This window comes from Coenobita brevimanus, chromosome 61 (assembly GCF_032717465.1).
Source record: "Coenobita brevimanus isolate Jiangsu-jjx chromosome 61, ASM3271746v2, whole genome shotgun sequence".
NCBI lineage: Eukaryota > Metazoa > Arthropoda > Malacostraca > Decapoda > Coenobitidae > Coenobita > Coenobita brevimanus.
Window position 1 is genome coordinate 2,578,338 of NC_137014.1, and position 24,610 is coordinate 2,602,947.

The 24,610-nt window shown below is 41.6% G+C and overlaps 1 protein-coding gene across 1 annotated transcript in view; it reads left to right on the forward strand.

The window, feature by feature from the left end:
- The window catches only part of LOC145403573 (alpha-(1,3)-fucosyltransferase C-like), a 33,632-nt gene extending 16,356 nt beyond the window's left edge, over positions 1 to 17,276 (forward strand). Inside the window, exons 2-8 of the mRNA XM_080275251.1 lie at positions 7,567 to 7,705; positions 8,000 to 8,282; positions 10,838 to 11,005; positions 11,837 to 12,021; positions 14,542 to 14,675; positions 16,574 to 16,744; positions 17,159 to 17,276. Coding sequence (XP_080131377.1) covers positions 7,567 to 7,705; positions 8,000 to 8,282; positions 10,838 to 11,005; positions 11,837 to 12,021; positions 14,542 to 14,675; positions 16,574 to 16,744; positions 17,159 to 17,276 — 1,198 coding nt within the window. The remainder of the gene's footprint in view (positions 1 to 7,566; positions 7,706 to 7,999; positions 8,283 to 10,837; positions 11,006 to 11,836; positions 12,022 to 14,541; positions 14,676 to 16,573; positions 16,745 to 17,158) is intronic.
- Positions 17,277 to 24,610: the final 7,334 nt, after the last annotated feature.

Consider the following 24,610-nt stretch of genomic DNA (forward strand, 5'->3'; position numbering starts at 1 on the left):
CCAGGCCTTATTGTCTAAGATGTCACACTATGGCCTTGCATCACTGGTTCCTCTAATTTCTTCTTAACTTCATAATAGAAAAATACGGGTCATGGTAGATGGAATTTAGTCTCAGTTTCATTCCATAAATGCTGGCATACCTCAGGGATCAGTTTTGTTGCCAACCCTCTTTCTCATACATATAAATGACCTCCTATCTGTCACTCACAACCCAATACACTCTTATGCTGATGACTCGACCCTTCATAGTTCTTTCACATTTAGTACCTCCTTTACACAATTTGATATTATAAATTCCCAAATAAACACAGCAATTTCTTTGAACCAGGACCTTTCTAAAATTAATCAATGGGGACAAAAAAAATCTGGTCTCATTTAATGCTCAGAAAACTAAATACCGGTACATTAATTTCTCCAATAGAAAGAATCCCTCAGACTCTCACATAATTTTAAATGATATCAGTATTCCCATATCCTGGATATCCACTACAATTGATATCCTAGGTGTTACTCTAAACCCCAGCCTAAGCTGGACAGCTTATGTTAAATCCCTTGCTAAAAATGCTTCTAAAAAACTGGGACTTATGTACAGAGTTCGTGAGTTCTTCACTGACGAGCAGATGGCCACAATATACAAAAGTCATGTGCGTTCTCAGATCGAATGCTGTTCACCACTGTGGAGTGGATGTGGAGCGGTTGCATTGAGGCAGTTGGACAAAATTCAAAATAAAGCCATTAGATTAATCAATAACCCTGCCCTAACGCAGGACCTTCCTCCGTTATCAGTACGTAGAGCTGTTGCTTCTTTAGCACTATTTTATCGATATTTTTACCGTAAGTGCTCTAACGAACTGGCTTCAGTTGTGCCTCCCCTTCACATTTTCTCCCGAAATAGGCTACTTGGGCAGCTGGGAGCGCCCATGAACTCACATTCTCTCCCCCCCAATGCAGAACCTCCGCTTATCAAAATTCATTTATCCCCAGAACTACTACTCTCTGGAATTCACTTCCTGGGAGTTGCTTCCCACATGGGCTACATTTAATCCTCTCAATTTTAAATCCAATTGTTATAAGTATTTTATGAATGGAGGATGCCTTTAGGCACATGGACTTATTTTTTTCCTTTGTTTTTCCTTCCTCCATTCATTATCAAAAAAAAAAAAAAAAAAAAAAAAAGAGGACGGCGGGTCAGCGGTTCTTTATAATCCCTCGGCCCCTTCAGTATGACATAAATATTTACCGTAGTAATACACAATTCTGTTATCCTTCTCCCATTCCATTCTCCATGTTTTCTCAACGCTTCTCTCCTCAAATGATGTCGCTTGTAATTTTCTTGTTATAAATGCTTTCTTCCCTCCCTTCTCTCTCTCTCTCTCTCTCTCTCTCTCTCTCTCTCTATCAAATGACACCGCATTTCCCTTCCGCCACCCTCCCAGCATTCCGTTATAAATGTCTCCTTCCCCCTATCTCTCCTCCCCCTCCCTCTCCTTCTCCTTCCCCCCCTCCCATACCTCTGCTCCTCCCCCTCTCCTACCTTTCCCTCCCCTCTCCCTCCCCTCTTCCTCCCACTCCCCCTCAGTGACAAACCACCACAACCACAAGTTCGGTAACTCGGTTCGGCAGCTTCAGTACCGTCAAGGAAGCAGTAGGGTGAAGGTTTCCGGAGAGAGAGAGAGAGAGAGAGACGTTATCGGTGCCTCAAAATAAGTAGGTTTTATTTCCCTGTTTACTGTAATTCTCTCTCTCTCTCTCTCTCTCTCTCTCTCTCTCTCTCTCTCTCGTGTATCTTTATATGCAGGTCCTCTAAATACATAGGCTATTAATACTCCTTCACTGTTTATTATTATTATTATTATTAGTAGTAGTAGTAGTAGTACCGGTAGTAGTAGTTGTAGTAGAAGTAATAGTAGCAGTAGCAGTATTAGTAATATAGTAGCTATTACTGCTGCTACTACTACCACTACTACTACTACTACTACTACTACTACTATTATTATTATTATTATTATTATTATTATTATTACTACTACTACTACTACTACTACTACAATGTCATATGAATATTAGGCAACATCCAGGAATTATGACGTCATTGTGACCACTGCTTGAGCCAACGTTGTAGGCGGCTTGGGTGGCTTCCTAACACCTCTTCCTCAGCGATTTACTTTGCACAAAACACCTTCGTATCATGTAGTACGTTATCCATGCAAAGTCTATGGATTCGGCGCGGGTGTCAGAGGAGGTTGATCTATCTATCTATCTATTGCCAGACGCCTCAATCCCGTTTTGGGGTGGCCACATACAAATCGCCTCCAAGTCGCCCTGTCCCCCGCCATTTCACTGCCCTGCTCCCAACTCACACCCCCCTCTCTCATATACCTCTCCACCCCATCCCTCCATCTCATCCTCGGCCTCCCCCTTCCTCTTCCCCCCTCCACCTCACTCACATACACTCTCTTCGTCAGTCTTTCACCCTTCATCCTCTCCACATGGCCAAACCACCTCAGTATGTTCCTCATAACGCTTCCTATCACATCCACATCAACACCACAACGCTCCTTTATATCCGCATTCGTCAGCCTGTCTCTCCATGTGACTCCACAGGCTCCTCTTAAATAACTCATTTCCACTGCTCTCACTCTTGACTTGTGTCCTTCCAACAACGTCCAAGCTTCACTTCCGTACGTTAGAGTTGGTATCACAATACTGTCATGTAGTAACTTTTTCACTTCCATGCTCACTTCCCTGTTTCTTATCACTGCTTTCGAAGAACCAGCAACCTTTCTTCCCTGCTGTACCCTTTCAAGCACTTCACCCTCCAAACCTCCATCCTTACTCATCACACTACCCAAGAACTTAAACGTACTCACATTTTCCAATTCCTCACTGTCCAACCTCGCTATACATTCACTGACTTCACCTCTCTCAAAGACCATCACTTTACTCTTCCCTACATTCACCTTTAGATTCCGTTTCTTACACACTCTCTCAAACTCATCCACCAAGCCTTGCAGCTCCCCTTCGTCTTCACTGAACAACACAGTATCATCTGCAAACAACAGTACAGGGAGTTTCCAAACACTATCCTCGCTCACCAGGGCCACTCCAACATCAACTACCCTACCTTGTACCTCTTTTATTACCCCATCCATGTACAGATTGAACAGCCATGGAGACATGACACATCCCTGTTTCAACCCAACTTTCATAGAGAAAAATTTGCTTAGTTCACCATCCACACGCACTGCAGCCTTCGCACCATCGTACATACTCTTCACAGCATTCAACAACTTCCCATCTACTCCATATATTCTTAACACTTTCCACAATCCTTGTCTATCCACCCTGTCATATGCTTTCTCCAAATCCATGAAAGCCGCATACAACTTCTTTCCCTTCTCTAGAAACTTTTCCACTAAAGATCTAAGAATGAATATCTGATCTGCACAACCCCTTCCCTTCCTAAAGCCTCCCTGTTCTTCTCCAACTAATTTCTCTGTTCTTTCTCTAACTCTGTCAATAAGTATCCTACCATACACTTTTCCTATTATACTAAGAAGACAAATGCCCCTATGATTATCACACACTTCTTTTTCCCCTTTTCCTTTGTACAAGGGAATAATTATACCTGACTTCCAATCCTCCGGGACTTTACCTTCCTCCCAGGCCAACCTGCACATCTTCCACATCCATTCTACTACTATCTCTCCCCCATGCTTCAGCATTTCACCACACACTCCATCAATTCCTGGGGCTTTCCCCGATTTAACTTTCTTCATTGCTTCCACAACTTCTATCCTACTGATTTCTTCCTGTCTTCTCACCTCTCTCCTGATGCGTTTAATAATAATAATAATAATAATAATAATAATAATAATAATAATAAATACGCCCTTCCACCAAGCAGTAAATAAGCTACTGTAATGTGTCAGTGATGGTATGTTCATTTAAAATCTGCTTCTCAATCCTCAATACAGAGCTATAACAGGAGATTAACATGATGCTAGTCACGAAGAAGTGCTGAGAAAATGATATAGAGTCATATCATCGTTTTATTCTGCCACCGAACTAGAAGCCATTTTTTTTTTTTTTAATGCAAGGAAGAAGGAACCAAAGGCCAGGAGCAAAAGGAGGAGAAACTCCGCTTGTAAATTACGGTGATAACGGTGACTCATTGCACGGCATGGTAGTGAAGGTGATGTATGGTGCAGTACTTGGCCATGACAGTTATTCCCCCCCCCTCTCTCTCTCTCTCTCTCTCTCGTGAAGAAGAATGGTGGTGTGTCGTGAGAGAAGGGTTTGTTACTGAATAGGGATACAGACCAACCCATACGCCAGGCAGTGTTAGGAGACAGATGAACATATAGATAGCCAGATATAAATCGATAAATAGTTGGATAGATAGACGATGGACAGACAGATAGATAGACAGACAGGTAGGCATAGATAGCAGCCCTGATTTCCACATTATGGATGGTGTGGGGTTGGATCCGGAAAGACAGCACAAATGCCGAGGTATCATCATCATCATCACCACCACCACCATCACCACTATCATCATTATCACCACCAACATCATCGTTACCATCATCATTACCTCCACCACCGCCATCATCATTATTTTCATCATCGTCATCATCATCATCATCATCATCATTATTATCACCACCACCACCACCATTATCATCATCATCATCATCACCACCCACTGATACATGGTTCGTGTATAGTTCAGAATGAAAAAAAATAAATAAATAAATAAAACTTAAGCGTTATCAGTGCAGTGTATGGTCATATTAGAATGATTTATGTAACACGTAGAAGGACAGTAAGGTGTAAAAAGCAAAATAAATCGCATAAGAAAACATGTTACGGAGCTTCCTTAACAGACAAGAATAAAGTCGTAATGGGAGAAATGGGTGGGGTGTGTAGCGAAGAGTTGGCAGGACGAAATAAGATGATGGGTGGTGGTGGTAGGGGGGAGTATGCCCTGTGAACCGTTGTGGTAGGAAGGAGGCCTCTAAGAAATTTGGTGTGGGGAAATGGGGGTAGAAGAAAAAAGTTTGGGTGGGCGGAGAAGAGTGGGCGGGACGGGTGGTGGATGGAGGTAGTACACCCTGTGAAGGCGGGTGTTGTAGTCTGAATAGTATGGACATGGTGAAGATTAATTTCGAAGCATTTTTCCCTTAGAACAACAACAACCAGAAAGTAAACATGCACCTCTCCCATAGAACCGGCACACCTCTCCCATAGAACCGGCATCTAATGAGAGAGAGAGAGAGAGAGAGAGAGAGAGAGAGAGAGAGAGAGAGAGAGAGAGAGAGAGAGAGCAAACGTTGGAACCCCAAGAGGTGACTTTTTTCGGCAATAAACTTCCGGCCCGTAACGTTGACGTACAAGTGTGGAGGTCACCGTAGTACAACCTCATCCAGAAGTTTTCCAGTCGCAACACCTCATCCCCAGCGATTCATTCTGTAGCCTATATTGAACGTGATTACTCTTGTTTGTTACTGATGCAAACCTCGTCCATATTCACAAATACGTAGCCTATAACAGCATAGAAAATAGCAAAATAGTAAAACAAGATATCAAATGAATACACACAACCCACCTCCTATCCCAACACAAGTGCCATGTGAATAATCAAAATTCGGCCTATCTCGAATTCAGACCATGTTTTTAGATTAAATGACGAGCAGTTGTGTATTCAGTTGAAAGAAGTTGCTTGAGCTTGAGATTTGTTGAACTGAGGTTAATCACATTCGATGTTCACGTCAAATATTTCTTTCACGATGCCAGTATTATTTCGTCCTGAAAAATGGTACTATTACAACTACTACTACTACTACAGTACTATTACTGCTGCTGCTGCTGCTGTTATTACAATTAATGTTGCTACTCCGCCAGCGAGATTACGTATTTACCTCAGGTTGACTGTGTTTGTTTGCTTGTTTGTACACAAGATTTCTCAAAAAGTAACTTTGATGGGTTTCAGTTATATTTTATGGATATGTGGGTCATGGGCCAAGAAAAGTTTGTTAAATTTTGCTGGTGATCTGAGCTCCAGTCCTGGCTCAGGATTTTTCCCCATAAGTTATCTGAAAAAGTTATTGGTGGATTTCAGTGAAATATTGTGGATATGTGGGTCATGTGTCAAGGAAGAACTGATTACATTTTGGTAATCTGTCGTCTAAAACAGGCGTTTGCCCTCTGATTGCGCTAACATTAGTAATTATTGCAATTAATTTAATGACAAAATAGTGGAGCGGTTGGGGCCTCGCTATCCGCATCATTAGCTACGACTTTAATAGGACCATTAAAGAGAGAGAGAGAGAGAGAGAGAGATCGGACGCAGCAAGGTGACTGTAGGTTTCTCGGTAATACATCGCCATAATGCTGGGCTGGATGGTCATATACCGTTAAGCGTCCTGGGGTGGGGTTCTCAGAGACATAATTATGATTGATTCCCAGTCGTAACTTAGATATGTTTTTACAGGAACAACTAGACAAGGGAAGATTTTGCATTCCCTGCCTTGATCGTCCTGCAGAAAACAACTATAATCTGCTGTAACTTCCGTGTCAAAACTTAGGATTTATTTGTGAAGTTACAACATGACAAATAAGACGATTCTGTAACCTCCTTGTCCCTCCTGCATATCAAAACCTGAGTTACGGCAGGGAATTGATCCTATGTTCGTGTGTATCCCGATCCTAACCAACAGCACGGCTCCAAGAGGGGGGGGGGGAATATGGGTTGGCTGCCCCCCCCCTCCAATCACCTCCCCCTATACCTAGAGAGCCAATTCTAAGTAACACCGTAGAGGCTGCGTAATATTGATTTGCATATTACACCTCACCATCCTATTGTATGTTATTGATGCAAACTTTGTCGAAATACCAGTTAATATACTAGAAAATGTCAGGCTGTAAAATCAGTCGCTAAGGAGGAGGTGCTACGTTGTCTCCTGTGGCATCCAATACACCCTGAGTCACACACAAACGATCATCCCCGTGCCGTAACCACTGGCCGTAACTAAGATCTTGCTGGACCGATGGACAAGGAGATTCTTAGGCGGCAAATGATTGTAGCTGACATTTGTTTTGACGGGAAGGGAAAGGAGAGAGTGCAAATGTTTCCTTTTGTCTCGTTCTTCCTGTAACATCATATTCTTTATATGTATTTGCCTTGTCACCATTTATTTATCGTTGCAGGTACGGTGTTTGGGGCTCTAGAAAGGAGTAAGACTTTTTATAACCATAGAAATCGTCCCAGGTTGAAGGAAATCGTCTGGTGTGCGTCGTAATTAACAGGAAAAACTGTCAGAGGCCGGCGAAGAAATGAACGGAGACTGTTTTTATCCCATACAGTGTGACACAGAATTCCCCAGTTAAATGACATGCCAGGTGGTACTCAAAACAAAATGAAATAGTTACTGCAATGAAGCTGAATACTAAACCCCCATCTCTCTCGCCTTGCCGCATCTTCATCACTATTGTACATCATCAGAGAAAAGCTATAATTTCTACTGTATTTGTGATACTGGTTTGTATATTCTACACTGGCAGCTTTTCTGATTATGTGAGACCCCGACCTGCAGAGATTAAGCCTGAAAATGAAGAAGTGATAAATTGGGTATCTGGGAGGGAAATAAATGATGGAACTAGAAAGGACGGAGATGAGGTTAAATTTGTGACGATAAGGAGCGTAAGTGATTCAACCAGTGATAATAGTTACCGCTTTGAAAATGAGTATGTAAGCGAAAATAGCACAGTAAAGAAAACGCTTAAAAACAGTGAAGATGTAGGGGTGATTACTGTAAACTCACCTCAGCCAGTAACCAATACATCTGCCTCTCATTCAGTATCTCCGTCGTCATCGCCTGTTAAAACAGTACTCTTTTATTCCAAATACTTCGGTGATAACTGGGATGGTTTTCTGGGGAGAGGCAGTCGAAAAAATTTAACTTCATGTCCCGTTCACAGCTGCATCTTCCTTCAGAACTCCTCACACCCGGAAGATGCCGATGCGGTTATATTCCACTTTGGAGACTTTAGTTCAAAAAATATTCCCAGAATTCGCCGTCAGAATCAGAGGTATATTTGGCTGACACAGGAAGCACCGGTCGTTGTCAGCACCAGCACCAGCAGCACCAATATATCACCGTTGCAGAGGATCGCCCAGGAGAATATGTTTGGCGGTCCTGGGTTTTTCAACTGGACAGCCACATACAATCGTCACTCTGATATATACCTGCCGTACGGTGGACTGGAGCCTCTTGAAGGTGAGCTTATCTCCTTTAATTCGGTGTCTTTCTGTATCTTTTATTCTTGCTATCTCCAGACGATTTTTATTGAGATTAGGATAGTTTATTTACCGCATTTAAGCCAAGAAACCATTTACTACGCTGGGTGGTAACCATATAACCAAACCATACGTGCTTCCTACGTGTCAACAAGTGGGTTGGTGGAGGATTAGTGCCCCTCCCCATAAAACAAATAACTCAAAGTCAAATGGCCACCCCTTACGGGATTATGGCGTCTGGCAATAGATAGAATAGAATTATTTATTACGAGAATAGTTAGGTACAGCATTTGTTAACCCTTCCCCTGCTTCAATATACTATTTTTACTCAATTTGAGCCCGTCTTCTCGTTCAGTATGGAGGTTCCTTGGCACCTCTTAATCGGCGATTTATTTTTAGATCCGGATGGTTTATATCAATTTGGACTTATGCTGAATATGGCGTTATTTCAATGATTTAATCAACACCCAAGACGATAGTAATGTATAATAAGCAAAATAACTCGCTTAGGAAGAGGTGTTAGGGAGTTTCCTTAACAGGTGAGATATAGACCTTGGTCTTTAACAGGGACAGATTTAGAGGGGGATGGGGATTTAGAAGGGGGAGCGTACGCCCCTTATATTTTCGGCAGAACAATGATTGTTGTACTTATAAATAGTTTTGGATGACGATTTCTTGCATCAGTGATCAGGATTATAATGTATAGTACTGCGCTTACTTACATTATTCCAGTGCTGTGATTCAGACATGTAAAAGTGCACAATGGATTAAGTGGCTGTTCCGCTCAGAATTCACCCCCCCCCCCTCTTCAAAGTACTGTCCTGTACAGATTCCATATTTTAAATGCTAAGCTGTAAGAAGTAGTAACGTGAGGGTATGATTCTCGCCATGAAGAAATACCACGGAGAGGATGTAGAGTTGAGCAGTAGTATTGTCTTCCACTACTGAGGCAAATGGACGAAGAATATGGGTCAATTTAAGGTGATAATTTGAGTCTCCCAGGCCGAATAAAATCGTCTGGAGGCAGTAATAATATAATAATAATAATAATAATAATAATAATAATAATGATAATAATAATAATAATAATAATAATGTGTTCATGTGGTAATTTTCAGTACGATCACGTCTTTTTACTCGCGTCGCAGAACACCAGGTATTTGAGAGTAGCTGTACGTGTTTGCTTACTTATTTGTTGTTGTTCATGTTGTTTTTGAAGAGAGCATTGACGTAGACCCTCCCCACGCCCTTGCCAGCCTACACAAAGGGCATATTGGCAAGATGTTGGCTTTTAGTACTGCCTTTGACTTCAACCTTCACCACGCCCATACCGCCCAACCCACGCAAGAGGTCCCATCTCACCCTCCACCATCCACCATCCCACTCCCTCCCTCCCACTCCCCTTGTAACTTACCCGGGGATTGATTCACTGGATTCACGATCGTTCATGCTCGTAACTCGGTGTAGTCAGTTACAAACTTACAATCAATAAATTCTCGTAACATTGATTCTCTTACAAACTTACGATCAGTACATTCTCGAAACTCAGGTTTATTTACGTACAAACTTACGATCAAAGTATTATTGAAACTCAGGTTTACTCTTACAGACTTACGGCCAGTCCATTCTCGTACTTCATTACTGCACTTACAAACTTAAGATCTATACCCTATATTCTAGTAACTTCTATATTTTCTTACAAACCTAAGATCGATTTGTTGTCGTAAATCAGGTACAAACTTATATAGTCGCTTCATTCTTGTAACTCATATTCATTCACTTACAAAATTACGATCAATTCACTGTCTTAACTCGGGTTTAATTTCTCACAAACTTACGATCAGTGTTTATCATAACTCAGGTTTACTCTTTTATAAAATTACGGTCAGTTCATCGTCGTAATTCTTATATTCACAAATTTACAATGAGCTCAATCTCGTTACTTGAATTTATTTTTGTCGGAAGGATCTGTCTATTTATAGCCAGACGCCATAATCCCATAAGGGTTGGCTGTTTGAGTTAGTTGGTTTACGGGGAGGGGCACTAACCCCCCGCCAACCCACTTGTTGACACGTAGGGAACATGTATGGGTTGGTTATATGGTTACCTCCCAGCGTTGTAAGTGGTTTCCTGACTTACAGAAAACCATTAGGCTTGTCACTCGATGTAAAGCCACCTGTGAAGGAAAGAAGAGTAAGAAGTGACAGGAAAGATGGGAGAAATAGGAAAAGGGGAGGGCAGACACAGCAAAAGAATGATAAAGGTAAAGCAAAATGTAGGCAGCACTACATCAAGTGAATGGATGCTTGTCGTCATCATAATAATTTCCCCATGTCCTATTCTTTGCACACACACACACACACACACACACACACACACACACACACACACACACACACACACACACACACACACACACTCAGTTTTTCCATTTAGATAAAACCTCTCTCTCTCTCTCTCTCTCTCTCTCTCTCTCTCCAGTTAGCTTACAGTATGTCAGTTCATGTCGAAAACAGGTCAGTTCTTTTTTATCAGGTGGATCGCGAGTGGACAGCCGCGGTATAGTGCTGGACCGGTCTGAGGGGACGTATCAGCGGTACATGGCCGCCCTGGACCGTGGAGACCGACCCACCCTCAACACCACCTTCACAAGGCGACACAAGATGGCCGCCTGGATGGTGTCACACTGCAGCACCGCGTCAGGTATCACTACTGGAGCATTGGTAGTAGTAGTAGTAGTAGCAGAAGTAGTAGTAGTGGTAGTAGTAGTAGTGGTGGTGGTGGTGGTGGTCGTGGATGGTGTCACACCGCAGCACCGCGTCAGGTATCGCTACTGGATCATTGGTGGTGGTAGTAGTAGCAGTAGTAGTAGTAGTAGTAGTAGAAGTAGTGGTGGTGGTGGTGGTGGTATTCAGGGACACAAGACGACGGTGCTACTGTGGTCGAGAGCCGTATTGACCAGCAACTCCAGTACACTGAGGTTCTTGTGGTCACTGTCATGTTAATAAAGAAATAAAGTGGTAATAAAAGTAGTAGCATATGTTTGGTAACCACAGTCGTTGGTGTGTTTGGGGCCAACGGATTGTATTAGGAAGGTTAGTACTTTCACATTACAACTGCAAGTGTGAACTGTATTATGAAGACAGAGGTTGAGCTTCACCTGCAGTATCATGCCCAAATGGATGGAGGTTGTGTTAGATAGTAAATAAAAAAATAGTAGTAATAGTAGTAGTAGTAGTAATAGTAGTAGTAGTAGTAATAGTAGTAGTAGTAGTAAAGTTAATTACAATAGAACATCAAATTTCCAGCATTAATATGTTATAGGGAAAATTTCAGACTCTAATTTGGTCTGAAATTTCCATCTGTCCATCTTGAATGCTGAGTTATAGCGACAGATTGACTCTAGAATATGATGCTGGTCACGAAGAAGTGCTGTGGAAATGATGAGGAGCGGTAGCACTGTCTTTTTCTGCAAAGGTTAATGGCTGTACAGTAACAAGTATTGCCAAGGTTAATGACGTGGTTAATGTACAGGGCGGGAATTCTACGTGCGTGAGCTGCGTCGGTACGTGGACGTGGACGTGTATGGTCGGTGTGGAGAGCATAAGTGTGGATCGACACAAGCGGATACATACTGCTACACACACCTGCTTGCTCGTACATACAAGTTCTATCTCGCCTTTGAAAACAACATGTGTGTCGACTACTTAACGGAGAAGGTAAGAAAATAAGAACAGTTATGTGTGTTATTTCTTACCGTAAAAAAGGCAGCACGCCCCTCCTGCAATTTGGTCAGAAACCTGACAAATATCTTTACCTCATCCTCCTTCCCTTCCCCTCCCCCCTCCTTTTGTGTGTGTGTGTGTGTGTGTGTGTGTGTGTGTGTGTGTGTGTGTGTGTGTGTGTGTATGCGTTTTAGTGGTTCTGCAGTCCTTTCTTCCACTAACATGGCACAACTGTTCCCTCGGACTGTCTACTCTAAATCCACCTTGGATGTTTTCGGTGCAGTCCCTCCACCTCCTTCCCCTTCTGACTTCCTGACTTCCTCATATTTGTCATTAAACTCTCTTCAGAGGATGTATTTTCTGTTCTCACTTGCTTCAATACCCACAAGGCATACGGAGCTGATGGATTATCTACTATTGCTCTCAAGAACCGTGCTGCTTTGTTGATACCTTCCCTAGGAAACCTCTTTCACTTTTGCCTGTCAGCTTGAACGTTTCCATCTTGCTGGAAGTTTACTTTCAGTCTTCCTGTCCCGAAGAAAGGAAGGTGACGATTCTCAGCCTTCCAATTGCTGCCCACCTGTATTGATGTCTTGTGTTTCTAAAGTAACAGGAAGATTTAGAAGTATGTTTCCTCTCATAACCTTCTTTGCGCCTGGCATTATGGATTCCGCCAGGCACGCTTTACTGACGATCTTATCACCGTCCTCTCTGATTCTTAGTCATCCTCCTTTCGGGACATTGGCGAAACCCTTGCCATTCCATGATACATCTCAAAGGCTTTCGACAGACTTTGGCACAGATTCTTAGTTCCGGAATTGCCCTCTTATGGTTTCTATGCTTCTGACTGTGCCTTCGTCTTAAACTTCCTTTCTTGTCGTTGTTTAGCTGTAGTTGTATACGGCCAATGTTCCGCAAATAGTGGTGTTCCTCAGGGTTCTGTCCTGTCGCCAACTCCCTTCTTTTAATCAATGAACTTCTCAGCTGCACATCTAATCCTATCCCCTCGTATGCTCATGATTTCCTCCTTTACATTTCCACCCGCCTCCCTCGACGTCCATCACAGCAGTTCCTTCAGTAATATCAGGGCTAGGATATGGCACGCCAAATTTTCTACCTGACTATAATTTCTGACTGAGGGAAAATCGATCTTTTTCGCGCATCAAAAATTTAGTTCCCGCATCTTCCGACTCGTCAAAATCTCCCACAGGCATATCCTTTAGGCTATTATCTCTTAATAGCTTTTGAGTTTATTTCTTTCGAGATTTATCATGGAAAGATCATAATTTTATAACCATCTTTGCAAAATACGCTAAGCCAATTCCTGCTCTTCTCCCCACTCTCCACCCCTGCACAGCTGTTGGCTTTGTACAGGGGGTTTATTCGCCCCTATGTGGAGTACAGCTCGCATGTGTGGGGCGGCTTCCTACGTACATCTCTTCTTAACGAGGTAGAGTCAAAGGCTGTTCGTCTTTGGAACTCGTCTCCCTTCACTGATTTCCTTAAACCTCTCTCAGTTCACCGCATTGTTGCATTTTTGTCTCATTACTATTTCAACGGTACATTGCTCTTTGGATCCAACAGCTTGCATCCCAACTCCATTACGGCACCCATCTGGCAGTACACACTTTACATTTTTTTCAGTCGAAGTCTCTAATGCAGAAGTTAGTCAGTCAGTCCTTCATGTGTGCAACTTGTCATGTCTGAAACTGACTTCGTTAGTCTGTACAGTATATCCCTCTGCCTGTGACCTCCAGTCTTTTAAAAGGAAAGTGTCCAGATGTCATGGAATAAAAGTATCTTGAGCTTAGCTTTCTTTCTTTCCCTTTTTTAGAAGGGTGGGGGATGCTTTACGGCCTTTAAGCTTTTGGCTCATTATTCGTAGAACTCTTCCTTGGCCATTCATATACATATTAGCCTACACATTAACATTCTCCTGTATCGCTTGTCGTATCGTATCGTTTATGAAGGCTCCAACATGCCTGCTTACGTCTGCTGTTGATACCGTTTTCTTGTAGAATGGTGTGTATCAAGTTCAAGAGGATATTGAGCTGTACTGAGCAAGATAAATAGCAAGTAAAGATGTGTTACGTAAAAGAAGTCTCCAAGTACACTTAGAATACGGTCCAGTTTGCGTCAGAATATGTCCAACTCCAACCACATTATGGCGATGTCCTTACTGAGAGTGTTACAGTCAGGAGCACCATGCAACTTAAGGTTGACTGCCTGCTCTATCTGTATTTTTTTTCTTTCCCTTTACTAATTTATTCGTTTATGTTTATATTTTTTCCTGGAGGGGACAAGGACAAGAGAGTACAGAGTCTTAGCATGTCTCCTGTTCCTCTTACAACAAACAAATCTTGGTTACAAGAGGAAACGTATCGTAGGTTATATCCTTCCTGCAGGAACAAGAGGTGACCGCAGGTTGGTTCCATGTCTATAGTCCATCCTCTAAAAACAAATCCAAGTTCCGAAATGGATTGATGGTAAAAATATTTGTGAATCCCCGCTAAGGTGTGGATGCCGCTGCAGTACGGGCTGGTCCCTGTGGTGTATGGTGGGGCTGATTACTCCGCCTTCCTGCCGCCTAACTCCTACATCGACGCCACACACCTTACTCCGCAGGAACTAGCTACACTTCTGATAAGGTAGGCTGCATTCTTTTCCGTAATCCTTTCAATTCGGCGACACATTTTACTGATGAGGAGAATATAACTGGAAGTTCTTAATTCTCTGCCAAAACATTAATCCTGCGAAATAGTTTTGCACATTAATTTTCTCGTGCTCTTTTTTTTTTTTAAGTAAAATTGTGTGACGTTAGCTGAAATAAAATGAAGATGAGTGACAGGCTCAAGTTTAATCCCCTCACACCGATGACACTTATAAATTTCATCTACTGTATCTACACCCAGACGATTTTATTCAACGCAAGAAAATAGTTCGTATTCTAGTCGGTTAAGAAGAGTCCCTAACACCTTTTCCTATGCGATTTGTTTTGCTTATACCTTTTTGTCCTATTCTACGTTGTATAAATCCAAACAATGCCATACTCGGCATAAATAACGCACAAAAAGATATCAACCACCCACATCCAAGTATACATCGCCAAGGAAAAGGTGTTAGGGAGAATACAGGACCAGTTATATAGTGAAGGGGTTTGTGAAGCTGTATCGACTTCTCTCAGTTCAATAAATCTCTCCAAAGCTGAGTAAAATCGTCTGATGTTTGCAAGAATAAAACATACAATACGTCATATGAGTGGAGAAGGATGAGGATTTAAGCCTACTAACCACATGAGGATCACCGTAATAATAATGATGATGATGATGATAATGATGATGATGATAATAATAATAATAATAATAATAATAATAATAATAATAATAATAAAAATGATAATAATAAGAGTATCAACAACAACAACAACAAATAATAATAATAATAATAATAATAATAATAATAATAATTATGATAATAATGATGATGATGATGATAATAATAACAATAATAATAATAATAATAATAATAATAATAATAATAATAATCCATCCATCCATCCATCATCCAGTCCTACGTTGCCCCATGAGGAGCGTAGGAGCCCGGGGCTAGGCAAGCTGGTCCTGACATTTAAGATGAGAGTGACCAGCCTCACTCATCCCGGAGTGGCATTACGTGAGCAATAAACCCCAACCATCCCTTGGATATAAACCTGCACCGGCTCAATCCGATTGGAGCGCCGTAATTGCCCACTAAACCACTTAGGCGCCATAGTTTGGTTATATGATTACCACCCAGCGTAGTAAATGGAAACCATTTGTAAAGGAAACCATTTGGCTTGTCACTCAGTGTAGAGTCACCCACAGGCAGAAGGAAGAGGAAAGAATGAAGGAAAGGAAGACAGAAGAGGGAATGTAAAGTCACCCTTAGGCAGAAGGACCAGGAAAGAATGAAAGTAAGACAGAAGAGGATGGAAGGAAAGAAGGATGGAAGAGAGGAAAGGACAGACACCCGAGAGCAGCACTACATCGAGTGAGTGGATGGTAAGCGACCCCACCTACCACTAATAATAATAATAATAATAATAATAAAACCCCAGCTCGCACAGTCCTTACGAAGCTGAATAAAATCGTCAGGACGTAGCCAGAAGGGAATAAAAATCACGTCATCGAGCTGAATATGGCGACAGGGTTTTTCATTTTCATCGGGCCGCCTCTAGACCATCTTGAATTTAACTTAAGTCAGATATCGTCTTGTGAGAGGGTTTACGGGTGCTGTATCGTACCTGTGTAGTTCAAAAAGTCTCCCATAAGATTAAGAAAATCGTCTGGAGAAAGCGGGAACACAGTAAAAAAGAAAAAAATGGTTCTGGACAGCAGGATATGTTGTCGCCCTTTTTACTGCAGCGTAGTGAAAGGCTAACCCCTCAGGCTGGAAAAGTATCTTCTTAACTGAGGAAACTCGAGACAACAGGAATAGGATATAAATTACGTCACTGTGCTGAATGAGTAAAGTGAAGGAAAACACTGTCTTCCTGTGTTTACTTCAGCGTGGGCAGTTCGGAGCGTGAGTACAGCCGCTATCACCTGTGGCGTGAGTATTGGCGAGTGGCCACCAGCTTCCCCCTGTGCGAGCTGTGTCGGAAACTGCACCAGCCCGACACCAGCATCCACCTGCACCTGGCCCCATGGTGGCGAACGGTTAACAACTGCACCACCAGGTTTGTACATGGGCGTCGGAAATGGGGGGCAAGGGGGCAGTTACCCTCCTAAATTTTTAGTGGGGGAGTGGGGACAAACGTGGATTTTCCCCCCTCCCTAGGTCTCGTTTATGGAGGAGGGGTCAGAATTCCGTGGTCTTACGGAAAAGTGACCTAGGCAACTATATCAGTTTCTATAGGTGGGTCAGAATCCCATAGAAAGGTATAACGATATTTACAACCTTTCTTGGACTTATTTAGTTGTGTATAAAATTGCGTGTTTATTCTTGAATCGTCACTCAAACAGCAAACACATCACAGCCAAACAAGAGGTAACATTAGTAGCAAAATATCTAACAGTCACTACTCTGGACACATTCTTTTAACTCAGATCGCCTAAAATCCCCTATTAATATATATATATTTTTTTTCCAGCTTTCCATTTGACCGCTTCCCCCGCCCCCCGGAGCCGGACACCCGCCCCACCCTCCAGAAGCTTCGAGATGTCACCAGATTCTTAGCGGGCATGGCGGCGAATTTCTTGATGTCATAACTGCTCTCTCTCTCTCTCTCTCTCTCTCTCTCTCTCTCTCTCTCTCTCGTATATTATGAAAACTTGGTGATAATTATTTTACTGCTGTGACAAGGGATGTGAAGAGTTTTATTTATTTATTTATTTATTTTACTGTAACTTGCCCCAGGTTTTCGTCCTTTTGCAGCTTATTTCACGTAGCTCTAGCAGAAAAGGGCAATACTGCGGCTCTGCATTCCTTCCATAGCACTTATAGATAGATGAGTAGATAAATAGACATCGATGGATAGATAGATAGATATATGGATAGATGGACAGATAAATAGATGGATGGGTGGATAGACAGATAGATAAGTAGATGGATGAATGGATTGATACATAGATAGATACATAAATAGATGAATTGATACATAGACAGATACAAAAATAGATGGATTGATAGATAGATACATAAATAGATGAATTGATACATAGATAGATACATAAATAGATGGATTGATACATAGATAGATACATAAATAGATGGATTGATAGATACATAAATAGATGGATTGATGCATAGATAGATACATAAATAGATGGACTGATACATAGATAGATACATAAATAGATGGATTGATACATAGATAGATACATAAATAGATGGATTGATACATAGATAGATACATAAATAGATGGATTGATACATAGATAGATACATAAATAGATGGATTGATACATAGATAGATACATAAATGGATGGATGAATATAGATCGATAGAAATTATGCCCAAACTTCTCTACCCCTGCATTTACGATGAACCAACATATAGCAATTATGTGATATATCTCAGGGTTCCTACTTAGATTTATTGCATTGTGGGGTGGCAAGATCCAAGTCGGGCAAAAAATGTTCTTCATAGGCAAAAAATAAAATAAAATAAAAATCAGCATGTGGATATATATAATTCTTTCACTGAGTAATTAACAGATAATAAATTTAATACATTGTTATAGACGCATTTTAATTATAATAAACCTAACTTTTTTTTTTCTTATAATACGGTATTGACATTTGGTGCGGCATTCTCGTGCGGACAGGAGTTTTACTAACACCTCTTCCCTACCGATTGATTTCTGATTCTGCTCCCTTACTGTATTCTTGTGTGTTATTCATGCGATCTATGTCGGTACTGAAAAGGTATAAGAAGCAAAAAATAGGATGTTAGTGGGTAGTCTGGAAAAAACATCGCTAAGAAAATGGTGCTAGGGAGCCTCCTGACTCTACCAGAATACGAGGCCTTGGAGACACCCTGGATGGACAAAATTATTCTACGCTGTTTGCTTTCCTTTGTACACCGTTGACTGAGGTGACTGTTATGGTGGAGAGAAGGAAAATGGATAATCTATTTTCGTATTCATCTAAATTCTCCTTGTCGTTCTAAATAATAAAAATAATCAATCTATCTATACCCCGACGTCCTAATCCAGCAAAGGGTGGCCGCAGACAAAACGCCTCCAAGTCGCTCTGTCACCCACCATTTGACTGCCCTCCCCAAAATCCCCCCTCCCTCATATACCTCTCAACTCCATCCTTCCACCTCATCCTTGTTCTCCCCCTCCCTCTCCCTCCTTCACTTCACCTACATACACCTTCTAAGTCAGTCTTTCATTCTCCATTCTCTCCACATGTCCAGACCACCTCAGTGTTTCTCCTAATTTTCTCAGTCACATCCACATCCACCCCACAACGTTCCTTCACTTCTTCATTCGTCAACCTGTCCTTCCATGTCACTCCACATGCTCCTCTCAGGTAACTCATTTCCAATGCTCTCACTCTTGACTTGTTCCCCTCTAGCAAGGTCCACGCCTCGCTTCCTTATGTGAGGGTAGGGATCACAATACTATCATGCAGTGACTCCTTAACTTCTACTGTATACTCACCTCCCTATTTCTCATCACCGCTTTCAGTGAACCAACAACCTTCCTTCCCTGCTGTACCCTTTCAAGCACTTCATCCCCCAGACTTCCATCCTTACTCATCACACTACCCAAGTACTTGAATGCACTCACATTCTCCATATCCTCGCCATCCAGCCTCACTGTGCATTCTGAGACTTCATTCCTCTCAAACACTATAACCTTACTCTTGTTTACATTAACTTTCAGATTCCTCTTCTTACACCCTGTCCTAAATTCATTCACCAAGCCTTGCAACTTCCATTCATCTTCACTCAACAATACTGTATCATCAGCAGACAGCAACACCAGAATCTTCCACAATTCACCCTCATTCATTAGAGCCACCCCTACATCCACTGCCCTATCTTGCACCTTCTTTACAACCCCATCCATGAATATATTTAACAGCCATGGAGACATCATACATCCCTGTTTCATTCTCACATTCAGAGAGAGAGAGAGAGAAAAAAAAAGCTCACCATCCATTTGCACCGCAGCCCTAGCTCCCTCGTGCATGACTTCACAACACTCAACAATTTCCCATAGACTCCATATATTCTTAATACCTTCCGCATATTAACTGTGGTAGTAGTAGTACCAGTTAATTAAAAATGTGACAGCTGACTAATTGTATGGTGGAGAAATGGAAAATGGATGTTCTGCTTTCGTATTTATTTGAATTCTCCTCTCCTCGTCGTTCTTCAATAATAATAATAATAATAATAATAATAATAATGATAATAATAATAATAATAATAATAATAATAATAACAATAATAGCAAAAGGTAAAATAAAATAGTTCATGATACTTCTCTGGTGACTAAGATATACATTTTTGAAGAAAGGGCAAGTCATGGAACGCATCTTATCTCCTTGTTCTCCCTGATTTTTATTATTTTTTGTTGTTGTTGTTGCTCGTATGTTTATGAATCCCGGGCCATGTGTGTGTGTGTGTGTGTGTGTAAGAGAGAAAGAGGACCAGTCACTTCCGCGGTGGATAGTGGACGCCTGCCAAACACATCTTAAGGACTGCTGACGGAGGCGCTGGAAGAGGTCTAGATAACGGCTTGGTGGGCTGCCGGTCATTTCTTTACCCTATCATGACAGTAAAGGCATATCTGGCATCCCTACCTCACTGCCAGATGCTCCTGTAACGTGGCATGCAGGCTAAACCCATTGTAGGACTCGCACGTGTATGATAAATGGCCCGCAGAAACGGATGGCTTGCACCAAGGCCTGGTTTGCACACAGCTTTTCCTCTCAGTTTAATTACTACGCATGAAGGTGCCAGGGTACAGTACATGAGGGAGGGTGGTGGGTCGTGGGAGTGGTTGTTGCTGAATAAGGACAAAAATACCTGGAGATAGTTCTGCCATGGTCGTCTTTCACAGGACACATATAGGTTAGGACATCCAGTCAGCACCTAGAAGAACCCGGGGTCAGTTTTCGGACCGGTCAGACACTTAGGTGCATTTTGTTTCACAGCACAGATGGGGACCTGAATGTAACAACGTACAGTCTTCAGGTACAACAAGAGAACAAGAAGACATGGTACCGTATTCTTGGTCCCGTAAGAGGCTTCGTTACACCTCTTCCATGGCTTTTTTTTTTTTTTTTTTTACGTACTTCATAATAATAACAAGGCTTCGCAACACATCTTGCTAAGCGACCCTCTTTTTTTTTTTTTTTTCCCTACAGCGTGTTCATATTTTGTTATGTATATGGAGTATTATTATGGATGTAGTTTGTATCAGTGAAGTGTAAAGGGATATTAAGGATTTTTTCATTCATTCATTGCCAGACGCCATGTATCCCAAACAGGGTGGCCAAGAGCTTAGAGTTAATTGTTTTACAGGGAGGGGCACTAATCCTCCACCAACCCCACTTGACACGTAGGGAGTTATGCCAACAGCATCTGGTGTTCCCAGACGGTCACCCATCCAAGTACTAACCAGACTCAACGTTGATATTAAGGTGGAATAGGAATAATAAATCGCTGAGGAAGAGATGCTACGAAATTTCAGAAACTACTCAGGATATGGACCCCAAGAAGACTGTGAGGAGAGAGAGAAAGAGAGAAATAAATTCCCCGAGCTAGGCCACTTGGGCCACATAGCCCCGCTAGGTGACAGCAGAGCGATACCTCTCCCAGCACGGCATCTACCCGGGCGGGAAGCGAACTCTCCACCCTTCTGTCTCGAGTCAGGCGCTCTACCACTGAGCCACCCTGTACCCCAGAGAGGGAGAGAGAGAGAGAGAGAGAGGTGATGACTGACAAGGAATTCAAACAAACAATATCCCAGACTTCTACTCACAACCATCTTTACCAGACAAGTCCCTGTTTTAGTTCCAGATACGAAGAGGTGGGTAGAGAGAGAGAGCGAGAGAGAATCCATGCCTAGTATTCGTACCTAAACTCTTCGTTGAGGCCGGAATGGTTCATATAGGGGCTTGGATCCGTTTTCTCTTTGGTTAAAGTTCCTAGCACCTCTTCCTTAGCGATTTATTTTTGGATATGTGTGGTTAACATAGTTCTGTACGTTATTTATGCAGAGTATGGCGATAGTAGAAAGATTTCTGTAACGCGCCAAAGGGTACTAAGGTATGATAAGCGAAATAATCGGTCAGGCTGTAAGGCTGTATATATTATCTCCTGTGGAAATGTGCAGCACTGGTCCTGGAATGTTGTGTGCCCTGCATGGCCTCACAAATCATTTCCTGTACATTTGCAGGGGAATTTTTTATTATCGCCCGCCTGGCGAGGCGATAATATGATAGCCTGTGTGTGTGTGTGTGTGTGTGTGTGTGTGTGTGTGTTGGTTCTTACCTTACCTAATTGTTCTTACCTAATTGTATCTTTACAGGAATGAGTCAAGCTCGTACTGTCCCGTGTCTTAGACCATATTTATCGTACACATCCTTAAATTTGTGAATTGTTTTGGCACACACTATTTCATTCGGTAGTGCATTCCAGTGATCAATTGCTCTGTTTGGGAAACTGAATTTCCTTACGTCTTTATCACCTCTCTTCTTATGCAGTTTTTTGCAGTGTCCTCTTGCTGATGCTTCTCCATATGTTAAGTAATCATTTATGTCTATTTTCTCCTTTCCTGATATGCACTTATATACCAGTATCATGTCACCTCTTTTCCTTCTCTCCTGTAGTGTTGGTAGATTCAGTTTATTTAGTCTTTCTTCGTAGCTTAGGTCCCTTAAGCTTGGTATCCATCTTGTAGCGGCCCTTTGAACTTTTTCAATCTTGTCTATATGCTTTTTGAGATGAGGACTCCAGACTATTGATGCATATTCCAGGGTTGGTCTAATGAATGATGTTATTATCCTTCTTAGCATGTCTTCATTTATGTATGTGAATGCTATTCTCATATTTGCAAGCAGTGTATACATGTTCCGTACCTTCTCGCTGATGTGGTCAGCCGGAGATAGTCTGTTATTGATAATCACACCTAGGTCTTTCTCTCTTTCTGATGTGTAGGCTATAGGGTTTTATTTCCTAACTTATAATCCCAATCAGGTCTTTTTCCACTTTTACCAAACTTGATTACATGACACTTGTCCACATTGAATTCCATTTGCCATGTACTACTCCATTCATGAAGTTTATTTAATTCTTCTTGTAGCTCCCTAAAAGGGTCTGTGCTAGTAATTCTCCTTTGTATTTTTGCATCATCTGCAAACATATTCAGATAGCTCTCATTTCCAGTGTTACTGTTTATATCATTTATGTACACTAAAAACATGATTGGTGCCAGCACCGAACCCTGTGGTACTCCACTAGTCACTTCTTTCCATGATGAGTAGTTTCCTCTTAGTACTGTCCTCATTTCTCTTTTTATGAGAAAGTCTTGCATCCAACAAAACAGTTTGCCTCGAATTCCTCCTTGATGGTACAGCTTCCATAAAAGTCTTTGGTGTGGTACTGTGTCAAAAGCTTTCTTGAAATCTAAATAGATACTGTCCACCCATCCTTCCCTTTCCTGTATTGTGTTTGTTACTCTGTCATAGTAGCTCAACAGATTAGTAATACATGATTTTCCTTTTCTGAAACCAAACTGTCTTTCTGTTATCATACTGTGTTCTTCTAGATGATTTACCCAAGCTTTTCTTAAAAGTTTTTCTAATACCTTGCTTACAACACTGGTCAGTGATACTGGTCGGTAGTTGAGAGGATTTTGTCTATTTCCTTTCTTGAATAAGGGGACTATATTTGCTTTTTTCCAAATATCAGGTAGTTTCCCTTGACTCAAGGATTTCTTGAAAATTAAAAATAATGGTTTACTTAACTCCTTTGCACATTCTCGTAACACCCAACATGAAATTTCATCAGGACCACCTGCTTTTCCTCTGTCTAATCTACTTAACTCCTCCTGTATTACTTTTTCTGCTATTTGTATATCTGGTAGTATGTGTGGACATGCGTGTTCCACATAGTCCCTCTCAAAATTTTTTTCTTATGTAAAAACTAATTGGAAATTCTTACTTAATGCTTCACAAATGTCTTTCTCTTGTGTATAAGTGATTCCCTCGTCCGTAATGGATTGTATTATATCTTTTACTTTGGTTTTGCTTCTGATATAGCTGTAAAACAGCTTTGGTTGATCACTACTTTTATTTATTATATCCTCCTCAAACTGTTTTTGGGCTTCCCTCCTTATTCTTGTATAGTCATTTTTGCCTGTTTGTAATTATTATACGCCCTTTCACTATTGTGTCTTCTGTATCTATTCCACAACAAATCTCTTCTTTCTTTTGATTTTTTACATTCTGTATTGAACCATTTCTGTATTTTCTTATCTGCTTCTTTGTGCTGTGAGATGTACTTCTGGACTCCTATTTCATAAAATTCACAAAAATTTTTATATACAGTGTGTGTGTGTGTGTGTGTGTGTGTGTGTGTGTGTGTGTGTGTGTGTGTGTGTGTGACAAATATCTAAAAATCAATTGGCCAAATTGTTTCCAATCTTTGTGGGCAGTACGCTGGGTTAAGTTGCCTGAACTGATGAGATTTTGGCGAAGTAAATTGCAACCATTTTATTTTAGCAAAGATCACTGATCTAATTTTTTAGTGATGGCAGGCGATACGCATTCGTGGGCGAATGCTTTGGCTGTCGTCAATTGGTCTGAAGCTTTTGGACTCCATGCTTGCCGTGGGAGTTGCTCACCTGCCCGTGGTGGTGGTGTTGCAAACCCTGGCGAGTGCCTCGGCTCTGGCCAACTGGTCACATATTTAGGGTTATAAGCGCACACGTTAGTGTCAGTAGGGATGCATTAGCTCTCTCATGCTAAGAATTAATGTATCATTGAATTTTAACTTGGAGGACACTTGACTTTGTGAAAGAAAATTCCTCTCTTTCCCTCGCGCACGCTTTGGCCCCGACACCATAAGCCTAGGTCA